The sequence below is a fragment of the Mobula birostris genome, chromosome 2 (assembly GCF_030028105.1).
Source record: "Mobula birostris isolate sMobBir1 chromosome 2, sMobBir1.hap1, whole genome shotgun sequence".
Taxonomy (NCBI): domain Eukaryota; kingdom Metazoa; phylum Chordata; class Chondrichthyes; order Myliobatiformes; family Myliobatidae; genus Mobula; species Mobula birostris.
In genome coordinates this window covers 230,403,787-230,424,468 of record NC_092371.1, presented here as the reverse complement: position 1 = coordinate 230,424,468, position 20,682 = coordinate 230,403,787, and the positions used below count along the sequence as shown (strand labels likewise).

At 36.7% G+C, this 20,682-nt stretch overlaps 1 protein-coding gene across 2 annotated transcripts in view; it reads right to left on the bottom strand.

Annotated features, from left to right (window-relative positions):
* Positions 1–20,682, bottom strand: part of tbc1d32 (TBC1 domain family, member 32) — a 241,352-nt gene that overhangs the window by 29,890 nt on the left and 190,780 nt on the right. For both annotated transcript variants that reach the window (XM_072279190.1, XM_072279195.1), the window contains 4 exons: positions 19,863–19,940; positions 9,225–9,294; positions 8,695–8,810; positions 3,264–3,418 (listed from right to left, as the gene is read on the bottom strand). In XM_072279190.1, the coding sequence (XP_072135291.1) occupies positions 3,264–3,418; positions 8,695–8,810; positions 9,225–9,294; positions 19,863–19,940 (419 nt within the window). The remainder of the gene's footprint in view (positions 1–3,263; positions 3,419–8,694; positions 8,811–9,224; positions 9,295–19,862; positions 19,941–20,682) is intronic.

Below are 20,682 nucleotides of genomic sequence, written 5' to 3'. Positions count from 1 at the left end.
GGCACTGATGTTCTCTACTTAATCAGAACCAGAATCAGGTTTAATATCACCAGCATATGTTGTGAGATTTGTTGTTATGTGGATGCAGTACACTACAATACATAAGAAACTGTAAATTATAATAATTATATTTTTTAAATTAAAATTATATTAAATTAATAATGCAAAACATCATTGCGTGTGTGCCTTCAGGTTCCTGTACTTCCTCCTTGACGATAATGATGAGAAAAGATAGAGAGATTGCTATTTTTGATAATGTTTATGACTTTCCTGATTTTTGATTTATACTTCGTAATTTTCATAAGAACATAAGAAAAAGGAGCAGGAGTCGGCCATCTGGCCCGTTGAGCCTGCTCCGCCATTCAATAAGATCATAGCTGATCTGTTCACGGACTCATCTCCACCTTTCTGCCTTTTTCCCATAATGCTTAATTACCCAACTATGCAAAAATCTATCCAATCTTGTCTTAAGTATATTTACTAAGGTTACCTCCATGCTTCATTGGGCAGAGAATTCCACAGATTCACCACTCTCTGGGAACAGCAGTTCCTCCTCATCTCCGTCCTAAATCTACTTCCCCAAATCTTAAGATTATGTCCCTTATGACAGAAACTATTCAAGTCAATGCTGGCTTCCAGAGTCATCTCATTCCCACCTCCCCACTCACCCCATTACTCTCTCTTACATATGCCTAGCTTTAAAATGATGGGCAAGCAATACAGAGGAATATGAGATAAATACTTTTTGTTTTAACTCCCTCTTGCTATGAACTGGAAGTCATTGTCTATAACAGTGACAGAAGCAGAGTTGATCAGGTCTTACAAAAGAGAACTAAAGAGGCATTTTCAAGAAGTAATTTGTAGGGCCATAGGAAAACAGCAGGGAAACAGAACTGAAATCACTGTCTAACCAAGAGCTAGAAGGAACCCAATAGATCAAATGGCCTCCTGCTAAGCTCAAACAATTCTGTTAATTTGGTTAGAAGCCAACCATCTCTGTGCTTTTTGCCTGAAAATAATACATTTGTGCTTCTTAAACAAGCAAATATATCAGGAAGAATTACATGTTATTGTGGCAGACAATAATTCAGAGATTCAAATGACTGGGCAGACAATTTCGACAATATAAGTAATGTAATTTGCAATGAGAGAAAAATACTGAGAGTCAGCTAGTCCCTTTTATAATTAGTAAGCAAAAATGATGGAAGATTATAAAATCAACAACTTTTCCCTTGTTCTACTATAAAATGACACATTAATGGATAAATTAAAAACTGTAGAATCAATTGTGAACAAATGGTTCTTACAGAACACCATAAATAAAGGCAAATCATTTATGGTCAGTTTTTTATGAATAAATTAACATAAATATATGTCATGTCATTTTACTAAATACCACACCTTTTTATTGTTGTCTATCCAATTTTCTTCCCACCTGTCAAAAATGCTAATCCAAATTCTAAGCATTTTCACCTAGCAGAATCAGAATGTAGTATTCCAATAATTGCAGCACAGATTTTATTATCTCAGTCACATCCAGCTATCAATATTTTCTTTAGAGCTTTCGCACCAGTCACATTGGCAGGCTGGCAAGGCCAAATCCCTGCCTTTTCCAGTGAAGCCAACTTATAATTATGCAAACCGCAATCTGCTGAAAAATGCATGGTCCTGATGTCATTTTAAAACACAACTGCCAAGAAATTTTATTGTGTTGGAAAACATTTTTGTGCAGTTCACAGCTGAACTTTATCAAAAACCTGATCTCCTTCTCTATAACAGAAGACTCCCTTTGCATTTGATGACCCACATTAGCTAAAGTCTGCCCTACTTAGTCTTTGCCTACGAGTTTGAGATATCCATTGTCCTCCAGGCAAGTCTTACTTTGAATAATTTTCTGAACTTGTTCCTTCTCTCCAAATACCACTCAGTAATTATCTGCCCAAATTATCAATACTCTTGATCACCTCAACAAACACCCCCAACTCCAATCACTTCATTGCCAGATGATCACCTTTTTGCCAGGCCCCATTCCATTCTTTCAAACTGATGTCTTTCTGATCATAACTATTCACAGGTTACTTCTCTGTGTGCCTAACATCAAATCCCTACCTTGCTCCTGCCACACTGTAACCCATTTCTACTTGGTCACCAATCCTATCCTCTGTTTAATTGGTCCTCACCCAGCCCATTCCTCTCTCTGACCATCCCTTACCTCCAAGTCTGACCTGCAATTTCTTGCACCTAATACTAAACTCCATTTTTAGTTTTGAACTTCTTGGTGTCCAGTTCCAACTCCCTACCCCACCAAAACAGTCTGAAGAACACCTACACCCCCCTCAATCTTCTTTATAAAGAGAATTGATGTTAAAAGCAGGATTTACAGGGTAATGTAAATCCTTCTTTTACCATCAATCATCTTCATAAACCATTGATCCATTTTCATCCCTGACTAATCCACACTCTGCCTCCCAATTCCCTTTACGCTTCCCATCCTTATATTTTGCAGCACGATTGATTTCTTTCTAATGACTTTAGAGTCATAAAGTGCGAATGGCCTCTTCTACTGTCCACAATACCTTGCGACTCATGCAGGACTCCAATGGAAGGGAGAGTAAAATATTATAGAAAACTGTCTCAACCACCATACAGGGCTGTCTTAATGTGCCTTTGCATTTCAAGCCCTATTAGCAATGCTTTTGCCCTTGAACAAATGTGATTTAAGTGCTTGAACCTGTCATCAGTGGTCCAACAACCTTGCTCCTTCCTGGTCATAAAACACAACAAAAAGTGAAAATGAGCATACTGATATAGTTCTGATATGTTGCTAGACAAATTCTATTATCTCATCCAAGCAGCCATTATGTTTTTCAGGCAAGGGTGGATGTTTTCTTTTCTGTAGCAAGGTTATTGGACTAGATATGTCCAGATTATAATTTAATTTCAACTCAATTTCTTAGATCAGATTAACATTCATTGTGAAACTGTGCTCTCTCTGAGGAGCTTATATTTACCCTAAAGAGAAGTTGACACCTTTTCAAAGCTAAAAATGATCACTCCAAATCTTATGATTACTATATCATTAACTGAACAAATATAATACCCTATGTAGTATAATACCAATGGGCCCAGCCCTTTAAGTGAACTGGTGCCGAAGTACATTTTGTGAAAAGCAGCAAAGGATGTCAAGTTATTCAAAGCTTGCCACCTGGAATATAATGGAAAAAGTACTGAGCAATGTTAGACTTTGACACTAGAGCACATACAGAGCGATGTAGGCGAGGCAGCCAGAGAAATGATGAAACAAGAAGGTTCGAAAATTGTTGCAGAAATTTTAGTGTTCTCTCTCCGTCTCCCGACATTATCAAAAATGCAGTGGATGCAAACCAGTCATGTCCAGCATAGCCTCCCTGTAGACAGCCTATAAACTGCAGTCAAGGAAAACTGACAGCATAAATCAGTTCTTGAGGCTTATCATTCTTGTTATGCTTCTATCAGTTAATTTGAATTCGGATCTTACATCCACTTAAGTGCAGAGGAAATACGCTAAATTGTTCAACGGAATGAGATTTAAAAAAATATCATTATATGGCTGAGGTGAAAAGTCTTATGAATATTAAGAAACAAAGGTATGGATTGAAGTTTTAATACTTAATTAAATAATGTAACTGATTTTAATTTATAAATTTTACTTTCTAGTACTATAATTCTTGTTACAATTTGAACTATAAACCTATAACGTACTGATGCTCAGTACTATGTTCAATTCTTGATGGTAATATTGTATAGCACTTCAGCCTTGGAGAAAACCAGTATTCAATATCCTTAAATAGGATGTTTTGAAGGAAACCTGTGATCTTTTCACTGGTCAGCTGTAATTACAGCATTACCAAAAGAAGAGACCAAAGGTATCGCTCTAACGATGAAGCTTAACAGCAGCCAGTCTTTCCTGCCTCCTTGTATGCATTCCATGATAACTCTACAAGTTTTAAAAAATAACATATGACCATAATTTTCTCAGATAGTACAGTGATTTTTGATAGAGTGGAAAAGTACTGAAATGTTATTAAATGTTAATCAGATTCTAAATAAAAGTAATTGTGAATTTGAAACATTAGATTCTGATGTAGTATGCATTTCTCAAAGTTGGAAGTAAAATAGTCAAATTCATCTAGGAGCTACAAGCAGATTTGGGTAAATAAACAAAATGGTAATTGAAGCAGCAATATAGGTTACATACAAAATATATCAAATTGCGAATGATCTTCATAAACGGAGCTGTGATGAGTCTGATGCATTTTATTGTGACCTCGAATTATGCCTTGTGTTGTGACTTGTGACTGAGTTCAAAAAGTACAGAAAATAAAATAAATTTGGAATCACATTCAATATCTCAAGATTTCTTCAGTAAAACTACATTCATGAATATATTATTAATTTTTTGCATAGTAGAAGAATATGAATTTTTGATGAATAAACAATGACCCAAGATTATTTTATGTTATAACAAGAAAATCTTGTGTGGAAATTGTTCGTTAGTTTGAACAATGGTTCTGGATTTCCACATTTTTTTCCAGTTTAAGGCAAACTAATAATGTGGATATTATTTTTGCAGCTGTAAATAACAATAATCATGATTTGATCAACAATTGATGCTTTTGTCATTTGCTTTTCCTCTGCTCTCAAGTAACATCAGTAGGATGGCAGCTCTAAGAAGGTGCAGCACAGAAAATTATGTAAACTTTAAAGGGTCCTGATGTCCAATCTTCATTTTTTTCACTAATAATTGTAATGAGAATGCATAAGACCATAAGACATAAGAGCAGAAGTAGGCCATTCAGCCCATCGAGTCTGACCCACCATTCAATCATGGGCTGATCCAATTCTTCCAGACATCTCCACTCCCCTACTTTCTCCCCATACCCTTTGATGGCCTGGCTAATCAAGAACTTATCTCTGCCTTAACTTGGCCTCCACAGCCACTCATGGCAACAAATTCCACAGATTTACCACCCCCTGACTAAAGTAATTTCTCCACATCGCTGTTTTAAATGAACGTCCTTCAATGCTGAAGTACTGCCCTCTTGTCCTAGACTCCTGTCATGGGAAATAACTTTACCATATCTAATCTGTTCAGGCCTTTTAACATTCGGAATGTTTCTATGAGATCCCCCCCCTCATTCTCCTGAACTCCAGGGAATACAGCTCAAGAGCTGCCAGACGTTCTTTATACAGTAACCCTTTCATTCCTGGAATCATTCTCGTGAATATTTGAACCATCACCAATGTCAGTATATCCTTTGTAAAATAAGGAGCCCAAAACTGTACACAATACTCCAAGTGTGGTCTCACAAGTGCCTTATACAGCCTCAACATCACATCCCTGCTCTTATATTTTATATCTCTAGAAATGAATGCCAACATTGCATTTGCCTTCTGTACCACCAACACAACTTGGAGTTTAACCTTTAGGGTATCCTGCACAAGGACTCCCAAGTCCCTTTGCATCTCTGCATTTTTAATTCTCTCCCCATCTAAATAATAGTCTGCCCATTTATTTTTTCCACCAAACTGCATGACCATACACTTTCCAATATTGTATTTCATTTTCCACTTTTTTGCCCATTCCCCTAAACTACCTAGGTCTCTCTGCAGGCTCTCTGTTTCCTCAACACTACCCGCTCCTCCACCTATCTTTGTATCATCAGCAAATTTAGCCACAAATCCATTAATCCCATTGTCTAAGTCACTGACATACATCGTAAAATGTATAGGATAGTCCAGCCCGAATAGGACCCCTTTATTTCCACTCTCTGTTTTATGCCAATCAGCCAATGCTCCATCCATGCTAGTAATCCCTGTAATTCCATGAGCTCTTATCCTGCTAAGCAGCCTCATGTGCGGCACCTTGTCAAAGGCTTTCTGAAAGATCAAAACACCACATCTACTGCATCTCCTTTGTCTACCCTGCTTGTAATTTCCTCAAAAAATTGCAGTAGGTTAGTCAGGCAGGGTTTTCCTTTCAGAAAACCATAGCCTATCTTGTTATGTGCCTCCAGATATTTCATAATCTCATCCCTAACAATCAATTCCAACAGCTTCCCAATGCCTCCACAATCTCTCCAGCTACCACCTTCAGAACCCGAGGGTGCATTCCATCAGGTCCAGATTTATCCACCCTCAAACCGTTAAGCTTCCTGAGCACCTTCTCAGTCGTAATTTTCACTGCACATACTTAACTTCCCTTACACTCTAGAATGTCTGGTATACTGCAGATGTCTTCCACTGTGAAGACTGATGCAAAACACACATTCAGTTCCTCTGCCATCTCAGCATCTCTCATTACAATATCTCCAGCGTCATTTTCTATTGGTCCTATATCTACCTTCAACTCTCTTTTACCCTTCATATACTTAAAAAAGCTTTTAGTATCTTCTTTGATATTAGTTGCCAGCTTCCTTTCATAATTCATCTTTTCCTTCCCAATCACCTTCTTAGTTTCCTTCTGCAAGTTTTTAAAAGCTTGCCAATCCTGTATCTTCCCACTAGCTTTGGCTTCCTTGTATGCCCTCTCTTTTGCTTTTACTTTGGCTCTGACTTCACTTGTCAGCCATGGTAGTGTCCTTCTTCCATCCAAAAATTTCTTCTTATTTGGAATATATCTGTCTTGCACTTCCCTCATTTTTCGCAGAAACTCCAGCCACTGCTGTTCTGCTGTCCTTCCTGCGTGTGTCCCTTTCCAGTTAACTTTGGCCAGTTCCCCTCTCATGCCATTGTAATTTCCTTTATTCCACTGAAATACCGACACATTGGAATTTAGTTTCCTTTTCTCAAATTTCAAATTTCAAAGTGAACTCAATCATATTGTGATCACTGTTCCCTAAAGGTCCCTTAACCATAAGCTCTCTTATCACCTCCGGATCACTGCACAACACCCAATCCAGCAGAGCCGATCCCTTAGTGGGCTCAACAACAAGCTGTTCTAAAAAGCCATTTCTTAAGACATACTACAAATTCTTTCTCTTGAGGTCCAGTACAGGCCTGGTTTTCTTAGTCCACTTTCATGTTAAAATTCCCAATGATTATCATGACATTGCCCTTCTGACACATCTTTTCTATCTCTTGTTGTAATTTGTAATCCACATCCCAGCTGCTGTTTGGAGGCCTGTATACAACTGCAATCAGAAGCTTTTTACCCTTGCCATTTCTTAACTCAACCCATAGAGACTCTACAGCTTCCGATCCTATGTTATCCATTTCTAATGATTTAATATTATTTCTTATGCACAGGGCCACACCACCCGCTCTGCCAACTAACCTATCTTTCCGATACACCGTATATCCCTGGATGTTCAGCTCCCAATAGCATGATTAGTAATGTGGATGACACAAAAAGTTGAAGGTGTGATGGACAGGGAAAAAAGGTTCAATCACAAACAAGAGAAAATCTAAATGCCGAAAATGCAAGAAAAAAATGGTTCCCTAGGTGTACAAAAGCCATAGATCAACTGAAAAATTGGGCAAAGGAATTTAACACAGATAGGCACAAAGTGATGCATTTTGGGAAGTTAAGCACCAAGACTGAGGGGTTCAAGTACATAATTCCCTGAAAGTGCTGACATGGGTAGACAAAGTGGTAAAAAAGTTGTATGGCACACTTGCTTTCAACAGACTTGAGTACAAGAGTTGGGAGGTCAAGTTACAGCAAGACAAAATATTAGTGAAATCACAGCTGGATTATTGTGTTCCATCCTGTTGGTTGTCTAGAAAAGATTTACAGTACAAGTATATTGCGAGGACAGGAGAGTGTGAATTATAAAATATATTATTTTTCCTGGCATGAAGGAGGCTGAGGGAAGTTCTTATAGAAGTTTATAAAATCATGAGGGAACTGATAAGGTAGGTCACATTTTGCGCCCCCCTCCCCAGCTGTCCAGGTAAGTGTACAGTGTACTTTGTACAGTCATAGACTGTTGAGGTAAGTCATCTTAATATAAGAAAATATTAGAAAATTCTAGAAATAAATAGGAAACTCCTTCAGGTGCCAGAAAAGAAAACTAGGAAGTTGCTTTCATAATGGAAATTTCTTGTCAAACTTAAATTCTTATGACATCTCTCTACCTGTAATACTAATTCATCGTTTCTATTACGTATTCCCATTTACAAATTTTTCAGGCTTGCAACTTTATAATTTACCAAACTATGGCAGAATAGCTTTGAGAAAAACATCCAAAAAACATCGTGGAGTCTCACCACAAATCATAATTTATAACTTAATCCTTTGTGAAACTGTAAATGATGAATTATTAACTTACTATCTCATGAAGAACTGGGTGCAACATAAAGAAAAGTGATTTTATGACATCAGTTGGTTCAGATCTACAGCAGCACATTGCTGATGATAGAAATTCACTTGGTACACAGCACAAAATAAGATGAGTGAAAAAACTAAATAAATGCTTATTATTTCTCCCACCTAGTTACCCCTCCTATTTCAACCTCACCATGCCCTCCCCTCAAAAAAATCACAGGTTAATTATATTATCGATATAGAAAATAATAATAATGGGGAAAAACAATTGTTCTGGTGGAACTGAAAACATGGAGAAGGTGTTTTGGGAATACACTGAAATAAAATGGTTTCGAACAAGCATGAAGTATTCAAATTATGAAATATTAAAGCACAAACAAGGATACAAAGTGAAGAATTTATGGCAATTTGCTGTTGTTTCAAAAATCTATCACAGTGCATCAGCAGAACTGCAAGTTCCTTATCAGAATCAGGCTTTAGTACCCCAAGGAATCTGCCATATCTGCAAAAAGAGAAATTATTAAACATAGCAAGTTATGAGAGTATTCTCTCGACATTGATATTTAGCATTGACTAGTTTTCTGCATAGAAAAATAATACATCTGTAGGGTTGTGGCATGACAGGAATACATTTGATATAGCTATTGGTTCAAATTATCAAACAGAAAGGCAAATGAGACAATACGGAAAAGTTAGATAAAATATTTTTTAAAATGTCAAATTTGAAGTAAATATTTGTTTTGTAACAGCACTGGTGCCACCTAATGTAAAGAAGAGCAAATTACATCAATGAACCTAAAAGAAATTCAAAAGTTCATCTAATTGTACAATTAAGAATTCTGTTTAAATTTAGGGTATAGTGAATTAAGGTAAGTTTAACACCTGCTTATAGATATTAAAAAAAACTGCAAAATACCTGACAACCATCTTTATTCCAAGCTGTTGAATAGGAGAAAGACTGAGGTCCTTGACATCAGTATCAGTTGCTATGAAAACAAGAAATATCATGTTTAATAATCAGACGAAAGTTATTCATATTCAGTACAGTGCAATATCTTTTCAAAACCATACACCGGGAAGCAGAAATATTGGTTAAGTAAAATATTATGCCTATAAGATATTGTACTTCCACTATATACCATTTTATACAAAATTAATTGCTGAAATATTAAAAATACTACTTGAGAGAATTAAAATTTCACAATGTAAGAAAAATTTGCAAGATGATGAGTGGCAGCAATTACACAATGGACTGCAAGATTTCATTGCTGTAAAAATACTGAATCTGGTTTGCCATCTGTGGTGGTTGCTGAACTACATTAACATGATCTAGCTGATTGAACTGATCCTCTATTATCAAAAAGTTCTCCCAAATAAGTAAAACAGGCCACTTACAGCCTGCTAATCAGATATATTTACAAACAACTTTAATAATCCCAAATCTTGAATAAATGAGAAGGGGAAAAAACAATGTATTTCATTAAAGATAATTCAAAGTGTTAAAATTAAAACATAAATATAAAACAAAAAAATAAAAAAGATTTCCAGATGGAATGTTGCCTTCCAGCTACCAGGGTCAGGGATTTCTCAGATTGGATTCACAGCATTCCTAAGTGGAAGACTGAACAGCAAGAAGTCACTGTACATATTGGTACCAATGACAAAGCTAGGGAAAGGGATGAGGTCCTGAAGAGTGAATATGGCAAGCTAGGAAGGAAGCTAAGAACCAAGTACCTCAAAGGTAGTAATGTCTGGATTGCTGCCCATACCATGTGTCAGTGAAGGTAAGAACAGAATGACATGATAGATGAATGTGTGACTGAAAGGGGGCAGGGTTTCAAATTTATTGGTCATTGGAATCTCTTTTGAGGAAAGTATGACCGAATCAAAAGGGATGGTTGACACCTGAACTTGAGAGAGACCAATATACTTCCAGGCAGGTTTAGGGAGGGTTTAAACTAAGTAGACAGGGAGATGGGATCCAAAGTGATAGATGGAACAGTTAGTGTTAAAGGTAGGTACAATGTGTAAAGAGACTGTGAGGAAAGGTAGGAAGTTGACAGATGTGAGGTCAGCATAGAACAGGCTAATGTGCTAGAACATGGTGAGTTTGGAAAAGGGATGTACTGGAACCTTTGAAAAATATTAAGAAAGGTAAATACCTGGGGTCAGATGGGATATACACCAGGTTAGTATGGGAGTCAAGGGAAGAGATTTCTGTGCCATTGGGGATGATCCTTGCATATTCACTGGCTACAGAAGCAGTACCAGAAGACTGGAGGATGCCCATTACCATTCCTTTGTTCAAGAAAAGTTACTGGGATGATCCTAGGAATTATAGACATGTGAGTCTTACATCAATGTTAGGCAAACGATTGGAAAAGATTCTTAGAAACAGGGTTTATAAACTAAGTGAGATAGGGTTTTTCTCTTTGGTGTGATAGGGATGAGAAGTGTAAGATGATAAGCGACATAAATACAGAGGGCAGCCAGCATCCTTTTTCCTAGGGCTGCTATTGCTAATATGGGAAGGCATAATTTTAATGTGATTGGAGGAAAATACAAGGGGGATATCAGAGGCTTTTTTTTAGACAAGTGGTAAGTGCATGGAACACACTGCTGGGGGTGGTGGTAGAGGCAGATACATTAGGGGCATTTAAGCACATGGATGAAAGAAAAATGAAGGGCCATATGGGAAGGAAGAGTTAGAAACCCTTCTTATTTATGCAGGTTAAAAGGTTGGCACAACATCGTCAGTTGAAGGGCCTGTACTATTCTATGCAATGCCACATAACAGATTAGCTAACCAGCAGGCAAAAATAGCCAATAGCTCTCAAAGGACACAAACCCGAGGATGATTACAGAAGGAGGATTTTAACCTAGGTGGGTGGCCTCTTCTTAAGTATTCTTTTCTCAGCCCTAGTAGTTAGGCATAGGACTAAAGGCTATTTTAATAAGGTTTGACCACAAAATTCTTTTCAACCAAATAGCATGCCAAAAAATTAAAATAAAGCCAAGAATTCAATTAAATCTCTCCACCTTCACTGAAGTTCATAACACTTACAATAGTATAATTTGTCTGCTTTCTTGAGAGAAGAGGATACTTTGAATTTAGGAGTAAAGGAAGAGGCAGTATATAATTAGATTGGATAAATGATTGGTAATCTTCAAAGTAGAAAAATCAGCCATCTTGGATGGAATTCAAACCATGTTATTGAGAGAAACAAGGTGGGAAATGTGATGGCTGTCACTACAATATTCCACTCCTCTTTCAAGATGTTGTTTTAGAGAGCAGAAGGACTGCAGGTATATATAAAAAAAATTCTGTTTAAAAACTAAGGGTGATAAACCCAGCACTACAAACCAATTAGCTAAGTAGAAAGAGGAGTGAAACAATTAGAAGCAAAAATCCAGAACAAGATTATTTGGCATTTGAGAGTTGCAGGGACTAATACACATAAGTTCATAAGCTTTAATTAAGCAAAAAAAAAAACAAGCTGCTGAAGGAATACAGCAGGTCAAGAGGTATATGTGCAGACAAAACGAACAGATGTCGTTGCAGGCCAAGACTCTGCATCAGGACTGAGAACTGTAGAGGGGAAAGAGCTGGCATGAAGTCCTGGTGTGTGTGTCTGTCTCTGTGGGAGGGGGAGAGGTGGGTGAGACAGGTGGAACCAGCCAAGGGGGGAGATGATGGGCAGATGTGGCCAGATGGGGAAGGGTTGAGAAACACTGGCAGGTGGGTGAAAGGTAGAAGCAGGTAAGGAGGAAAAAAAAGTAGCCAAGAAGATGAGGCTGAAGTGAACACATAGTTTGGAAGGTGCTAAGTTGCAACACAAGAGACTGCCAATGCTGCAAGGTGATAAGTGAAATCAGAAATAGGAGGAACGGAACCAGGTGGAGGAGGAGAATGAACTTGGATAACACAGGTGGAGGGGGTGGGGTTGGAAATACTGATGATGGAAAACTTGGTCCTGACACAGGGTCTTGGCCAGAAACGGAAACTGTCCCTTTGCCTCCACATACCCTGCTTGATCTACTGAATTCCTCTAACAGTGTGCTTTTTGATCTAAGTTCCAGCAACCACAGTTTCTTGTGTCTCCCAGTTTTTACTAAATTTACTTGAGCCCCTTGATTAAATAAGGAAGTCAGAAGTGAGTATGATACTCCACATGCTTCCTCACTAAAACTATGTAAGAATTGTAGCAAGACTTCCATAATCTACTAATAAGATATAATCAACAGATAGGTCTTTCATTTTCTCTTTGATTAAGAAAACAGCTGCATCTTAATAAATAAAAAAGGTAGTGCCTTTTCAACATTCTCAACAACCTGGAACCTCCCCTTGTCACAATAGTTTCTACATTACACCAGTATCAAATTTATTGTAAAGTTTATTTCAGCACTTCATGGTTCTTCCAGAAGATTATTTGTTGTATGAAGTATCATAATAATCCTAACTTGTTAAAAAAAAATTATGAAACACAGATCACAGTATCAGAGAGATGGGAATTTGTCATGTTACCTGCCTTAATTTATTATAAAACAGCATAGTTTCTGGTACTTCAGCAATTTCAAGGAAGCCAGGGTTGGTGGAGCTCTGACAGGCCAGTATTAAAATATGACACAAAAGTTCCTTCTCTTTGTCATCAGATATTTAGAAAATCTTACATCAAATTTGAAAGTATCCTACATCAAGTAGATGTCTCCACTGCGAGCTTTCAGTTTATCAACTATTGTTATGTTAAAGAATGTACAGCGGATCTAGTAACATAAGATGAGCTTGAGCTAGACAGAATTTTAGGAGGTCAATTTGCCCATCAACTCAAATGTTGGCTCTTAGCAGAGCAACCTTATCAATCTCATGCCTTCCCCAGAGCCCTGCCAATTATTTCCTTAATTACCTATCCAATTTTCTTTCAAAAACACAAACTGATTCTGCTTCCATTAGTCCTGCTAGGCACTGAATTCACAACTTTTCTTTCATGGGAGATTGCACTTCCTCACAGTTGAGCCAAAACTATAAATGTATGAACTGCCTAGAAGTGATCAGCCAATATCTTGTACCCATGTACCAAATCTTCTCAATATTGTTGTGTTACAAGAATCACATCTTTGGCTTCTCCAGGCTTATAGCTGAATGTTTTATACCAGTAATTATTCAAGTAAATCATTCTAATAAATAATAAGAATAAACTGGTAAATATTTCAAAAAAAAAGATTGCAATAACCTTACAGGAAGAATGGAAGCATTAGAGCCAATAACAGGACAAGTAATGTTATAGGATAAAGACAAATCTGAGAAAGTTACAGGTACTGTATGTCACATTGATCTTCACTGAAAATAAAAAGAAATAAATGAATAGTGCTATAGGCAAAGTACCAGAGAAACTACAAGGACAAAAACTGATAAATCCCAACAATTATAAAGGAAGAGAAAAAGGAAAACTACAGAATAGTTGGACTGATAAATGTTGTCAGCACACTACCAGAAGTCATCATTAAACACATAATTTCAAGGAACATTAAAAAATCATAACAATTATAGGGAATCAATGTGGTCATGACTATTAGTTCATGTTATACATTAAAATTAGTTATAAAAATAATAACACACAAAAACTAGAGGCTTACTGTTTTACTCAGGATCAAACATTTCATTGAAATTAAAGCGAATGGTATGAAAACAAAATTCCTGAAGTGTTACCCACTGAGATTTTTTGCTGTTCCATTCTGGTCAGATTTGAAGAACCAGATTTATGTCTATTGAAACTGAATTTATAGAGATGGGAAAAGAAGTTGAATTGTCATTCTTGGAAGGAAGCCAATCTTTTCTTTTCATTATGTTCTTATTTCTTGCCTCATAGATCAAAGGACAAACAATCAGGTTGTCATATCAACTCCACATGCAGCCACAGCTTTGCAAAAAGGTAATTTTGCTTTCATGAACAAAAATCCAATAGTAAACGAAAACTCACTTTACTTTTAGTGACATGGATTTTGAACAGTTATAAATGAGTCTCACGTTGAAATGTATTCCTCTCCTCACTTAGAATTTACTTTGAGAAGAATTTTTAACACCAATAAAGTGAACAGCAATAGTGAAATACAAGGCAGGATAATTTTGATTACTAGTATCCTAACGATACTTTAATCCTATCAATTCAAGGTTATTTGCCAATAATTTCTGTTCAGACCATCTAAATTCCAATCTAGCTAAAATTATTAATTTATTAATTAATTATGATGCAGTTAGAACAACTAAGGTCTGTATAAATTATTACTATTCAGGATTTTTTCATGTGGCAATAAGAAACTTTTGATCATATCGTACTCAACTAGTTTCAAAAAATCACATCCTGAAAATGAAAGGACATTTTTATCAAAATACAAACCAAATATCACAATTTGAAAAGCTTGAATTCCGTAAAATTACAGATAAGCAGATGCAGACTGTGCAATCACTAATTTATTTGCTACTGTTTGGGAATTTTGTTTCAAAATTAATCAATTCCAGAACATAGTAACAGAAATGTTAGCCTATTGTAACTGGCTATTCAGCATATGCATTGCTTCTAGCCTTTTCATGGTCAAACATTTTTCTCCTTGAGGATCATTACTCATTCTATGAAAAAATTGACAAATTAAAGTATTTATTATCACACTACATTTTTGTGATCTGTTTATAGGCTTAAGTGAAATGCACATTTCAAAAGCAGTTTTGAAAACCTTATACTACTTTCTTTCACCCTAATTTTCATCCCTCTTCATCTCCCACTAAGTCATTTGCTGTGTATCAGTTGTATCTAAATCACGTAGCAGTGCGATCACTGAAGTTGAGTATGATTTTCTCCTAAGAGGTTGTCTATTGGTGGCTGTTGAGCAGGGGTTGGCAACCTGGGGTCCACAGACCCCTCAGCTAATGGTAGGGGTCGATAAAAAAGGTTGGGAACTCCTGCTGCAAAGGCTGACCAGGATCCAAACATTTCAGTACAGAGTGGTTATGGGTAAGTGGAGGCTCTGGTTAGTAGCTGGGTCTTTTGGTTGTTCAGTCTCCCCTTTTGCAAGCGCCTCTTGTTCTCTGTGGCACACTGAAGGTCACTCTCATGTAGCACAGCTCTCTCTTGAACAGATTTCCTCCAAGTTCATCTACTGAGTGCAATGCCTTCCCAGTTCTTAGATGTCGTGTTAAGTTTCTTCAGGCTGATTTTGATGTTACTTTCAAGCATTTCCTTTGCCCATCAGGGGCTTGCTGAACTAGGAGTAAATGATCTGTTTGAAGAGAACTGAGTTAGGCAGAACATAACATCGGAGCTGGTGTTGCTTTATCATGCTGGAAATGCTGTTCATGTTGGACTCCTCCAGTATGTTGTTCCGGCTGATCCTCAAAATCTTTTGTAAGGCTTTTTGGTGGTATTGTTTCAGTGTTTTCAGGTGTTTACTCTAAGTGGCCCATGATTCAACTCCATACAGCAATCCTTCCTCCATACAGGAAGGATGACTATTGTATAGATCAAATGTAGGTCATGATCTTCAAAGGCTCTTTCCTTAATCTTCCATAGGCACCACTAGCAATACTCAGGCAATGGTTGATCTCTGAATTGATGTCTGCTTTTGATGAGAGAATTCTGCCATGGTAGAGAAAGTGGTCTACATTTTCAAGGGTGATATCGTCAACTTTTATGGAGGCTCAATAAGTGGCTGGTCTTTTTTAATATTCAAAACAAGACCTAGGGTCCTATATAATATATATAGGTAAGGGCATTCAGGATACATTGCATCTTAAATCATATGGTCACTTTTCATCTATAAGCTTTGATGATGAGTGTTACTATGTTGCTTGGAAGCAAGAGAATTCATAAAGCCTACACTTCTGCTAGGATTTATGTTTATTTCTCCCTCATTGAAGGAATTTAGGTCTATTGAAGAATTTTTGTCACCATCACCACAAGACTTGCTGAGTCGATAGGGATCTGAAATAGATTCTTAGTCCTCACCGCCATATAAATCAGGTTCTTATAATTAAGATCATTGCTGCATTGAGAGGGAAGTTTGAAAAACTCAAATTCAAATAGTTTTCATGTGATATTCCAAGTCATGCATGAATTATGTACATATACTTCTCAATTTAAATCTTTTCAATTCCTTCCTTGCAAATAAGAGCAGAATATTTTATATTTGTCTTGTTAAAAGGAGATTCTATCTGCACAATTTTTGGAACTGAAATCATGGAAATATAAGGAATCCATTCACGTAGTTCAGTCAGGGAAGTGAATATACAACTAAATGAAAAGATAGTGAGAGATGTTAAGGAACAGAAGGCTCTTGAAATGTATGTAAGTGCTTAAAGGATAGGTCAATAGGATGGTCAATAAACCAAATCCTCTATAAGCTGTGGCAAAGAATATGTGAGCAGTGAGCTTATACTGCAACCATACACAATAACTACAGACCAAGTACTGCACACTTAATTTGAGTTATTACAGGATATAATTCTACTGGAGAGGGTGCACAGGCGATTTACTGTACATCATGAAAACACTGCATGCAATACTTACTACTAACAGGATAGGGAAATACCTTCAGAAATGCAAGCTAAAGTACTTAACAAATAATCTATAAAATCGTGACAACTTATTTATCATTCATTTATAACATTTAATAATCGCATTTACATTTACAATAAAAGAGAATCTAACCATCTATCTTCAATATTCAACAATAATGTCATGATTTTAAAAAAAATCCCACTGCACCCCAAAGAATTTAAAGATTAGCTTTATTGTTACATATACTTGCTGAAACATCAAAACATACAGTGAAATGCGTTGTTTGCATCAGTGACCAACACAGTCCAAGGATATGGGGGCAGCACCCTGCAAATGTTGCCATGCTTCCAGTGTCAACACAGCTTGCCCACAACTTATAACTCTAACCTGTAGCCTTTGGAATGTGGAAGGAAACCGGAACAACTGCAGAAAACTTAGGCAGTCACCAAAAGAACGTACAAACTCCTTACAGACAGCAGTGGGAATTGAACCCTGATTGCTGATCACCAGTGCTGTAAAGCATTACGCTGGCTGCTATTTTATTATGCCACCCTTTTTAAATATTGATCAACAACTTTCCTGGACTAGTGATTTAAATTCTGGTCCAAGACGAGGCTAGTTAGAATATGGAGAGGGACTTCCCTAGCAGACTTCCAAAAGTCGTTCCACTATCAACAACTTACAAGACAGGGAAGTATAAGAATATTCATCACTTGCTTAATGATTGAAATTCCAACAATTCAAAAACCTTAATGTCATGGACAAAGAAGTATATTTAATTGTTAGCCATACCAGATTCGAAACATTCACTCTCTTTACCACCAATACACTGTGATCACAGTATGTACCAACTACAAAATGCACTGCACCAATTTGTCAGGTCTTCTCAATTAATATCTCCTAAAGCCAGGACTTTCAGGACACAGAATGAACAAGGTGCATGAAAATACCTCTACCTGCAATTTCTCCTCCAAGTCAAACAATATCTGACTTGGGAATATATCATCTTTTCTTAACCACTGCTGGGTTTGAAACTGGAACTTACAGCCAGTGCACTGTGAAATTTTCAACAGGAGGATTAAAGCAGCACATGGCAATGGTCCACTGCCATCTTTTAAGAGAAAACAACAGAAAGCAAATGTTCAGCATCATCCACAACCCATAAAATAAAGAATACGTACAGTGACAAGCAAAAGTTTGGACACCCCTGGTCAAAATTTCTGTTACTGTGAATAGCTAAGCGAGTAAAAGATGAACTGATTTCTAAAAGGCATAAAGTTAAAGAAGAGATATTTCTTTAATATTTTAAGCAAGAAAACTTTTTCATTTCTATCTTTCACAGTTTCAAAATAACGAAAAAGGAAAAGGGCCCAAAGCAAAAGTTTGGGCACCCTGCATGGTCAGTACTTAGTAGCACCCCCTTTGGCAAGTATCACAGCTTGTAAACCCTTTCTGTAGCCAGCTAAGAGTCTTTCGATTCTCGTTTGGGGGAATTGTGCCTATTCTTCCTTGCAGAAGGCTTCTAGTTCTATGAGATTCTTGGGCTGTCTTGCATGCACTGCTCTTTTGAGGTCTATCCACAGATTCTCGATGATGTTTAGGTCAGGGGACTGCGAGGGCTATGGCAAAACCTTCAGCTTGCGCCTCTTGAGGTAGCCCATTGTGGATTTTGAGGTGTGTTTAGGATCATTATCCTGTTGTAGAAGTTATCCTTTTTTCATCTTCGGCTTTTTTACAGATGGTGTGATGTTTGCTTCCAGAATTTGCTGGTATTTAATTGAATTCATTCTTCCCTCTACCAGTAAATGTTCCCCATGCCACTGGCTGCAACACAAGCCGAAAGCATGATTGATCCACCCCGATGCTTAACAGTTGGAGAGGGGTTCTTTTCATGAAATTCTGCACCCTTTTTTCTCCAAACATTGCTCATTGCAGCCAAAAAGTTCTATTTTAACTTCATCAGTCCACAGGATTTGTTTCCAAAATGCATCAGGCTTGTTTAGATGTACCTTTGAACCTTTCGAATAGAACTCAAGAGGCACAAGCTGAAGGGTTTGCCATGGCTCTCACAGTCCCCTGACCTAAACATCATTGAGAATCTGTGGATAGACCTCAAAAGAGCAGTGCATGAAAGACAGCCCAAGAATCTCACAGAACTAGAAGCCTTTTGCAAGGAAGAATGGGCGAAAATACCCCAAACAAGAAATGAAAGACTCTTAGCTGGCTACAAAAAGCATTTACAAGCTGCGATACTTGCTAAAGGGGGTGTTACTAAGTACTGACCATGAAGGGTGTCCAAACTTTTGCTTCACACCGTTTTCCTTTTTTGGTATTTTGAAACTGTAAAAGATGGAAATAAAAAAGTTTTCTTGCTTAAAATATTAAAGAAATATCTCATCTTTAACTTTATGCCTTTCGGAAATCAGTTCATCTTTTACTCGCTTAGCTATTCACAGTAACAGATATTTTGACTGGGGTGCCCAACTTTTGCATGCCACGGTATCAACTTCACAGAAAATTGGTCAAAGAATTTGAAAGGAATATTTTTTCAGCGATTTTTTCACAGAAACGGCCTGGGAGTTGTCTTTCCCAAATTTACAAAAAAGACTTCAATATAAGCAATTCACATACTTATAATAAAGGCAGCTGGAATAACAATACTAATTTTGGAAAGGTTCCCGAACCTTCAAATTTTTCTCTAAAAGTCAAGTGCATTTTAATTATGCATTGACATACCACTTAAACCCATCAACCCTGGAGCTTTATACAGCATTTTCCAAATCCATATTTTAAATCTTGCTATACAAACTAAATCCCTAATTACCATTCCCAGAAGGAATTCTCTACAATGTTACATTAAACATTTTCAACAGTCTATCTTTGAAAGGAAAATCTACATAAGCACAATAAAGTACTTACATTTCAAACAATTCTAGTAATTCAAGGGAAAAGTAAATTTTATGTTTTTTTGTATTTAATTTGGGTAAGAGACAGAAATAACTCACTTTCATAAGGTTTGAAACAGCACTCAGGTGGGTTATTAGAGCAATACCCAACAACTTTCTCCAGTAATTCAGCAAGAGCTAAAGTTTAAAGAAAGACACAAGATGTTAATGCACAACAAACAAACGTAGAAAATTTGAAATAAATGCAGATGCAAAAACAAACAACAGAAGCAGAAAATGCTGGAAATACCCAATATATTAGTCTGTGTCTTTGGGAGGAAAATCAAAGTTAATTTTTAGGTTAAAAACCCTTTGTAAAAATTACCTTCACAGACTATTATTTAACTGAAATAAAACATATTTTTAAAATTTGAGGCATTCTGTAAGATGTAAGTCAAATATTATCTTCAACCCCTTTCAAACGAAAAGAAGATTTTTTATAAAAAGCAGTAACAAATGTTTTTGAAAAGAAATAGTACACCCGCTAGCAGTTTTATGTAAAATCCAGATCTAAATTTCTTGACTGGATGTTTTAAACAAGTTGTCTTATTGCTGGTAGCACTGAAAAAAAAAATAAAATTAGCAATTTTACAATTTATTCAAACCTCCTATCTACTGACCAAAATATTTTCCAGTAAAAGCAGATATCCATCATTTAAATAACAATATTAAACAAATGGTAAGTAGTTCTTGTTCATTTCAGTTTTTCAGCATCCAAAACATACATCAACAATATTATACAATTCCCCAAAGGTTAGAAATGTAAACAAATAGAAGCCAGACTAACTTTTGATTTGCCGGAGAAGAATAGATACAGTTTGCCTACTTATTATTTGTAATGCAATTAGTTGTTCAAGTAGTAGGTTATTGCACTGAGGGA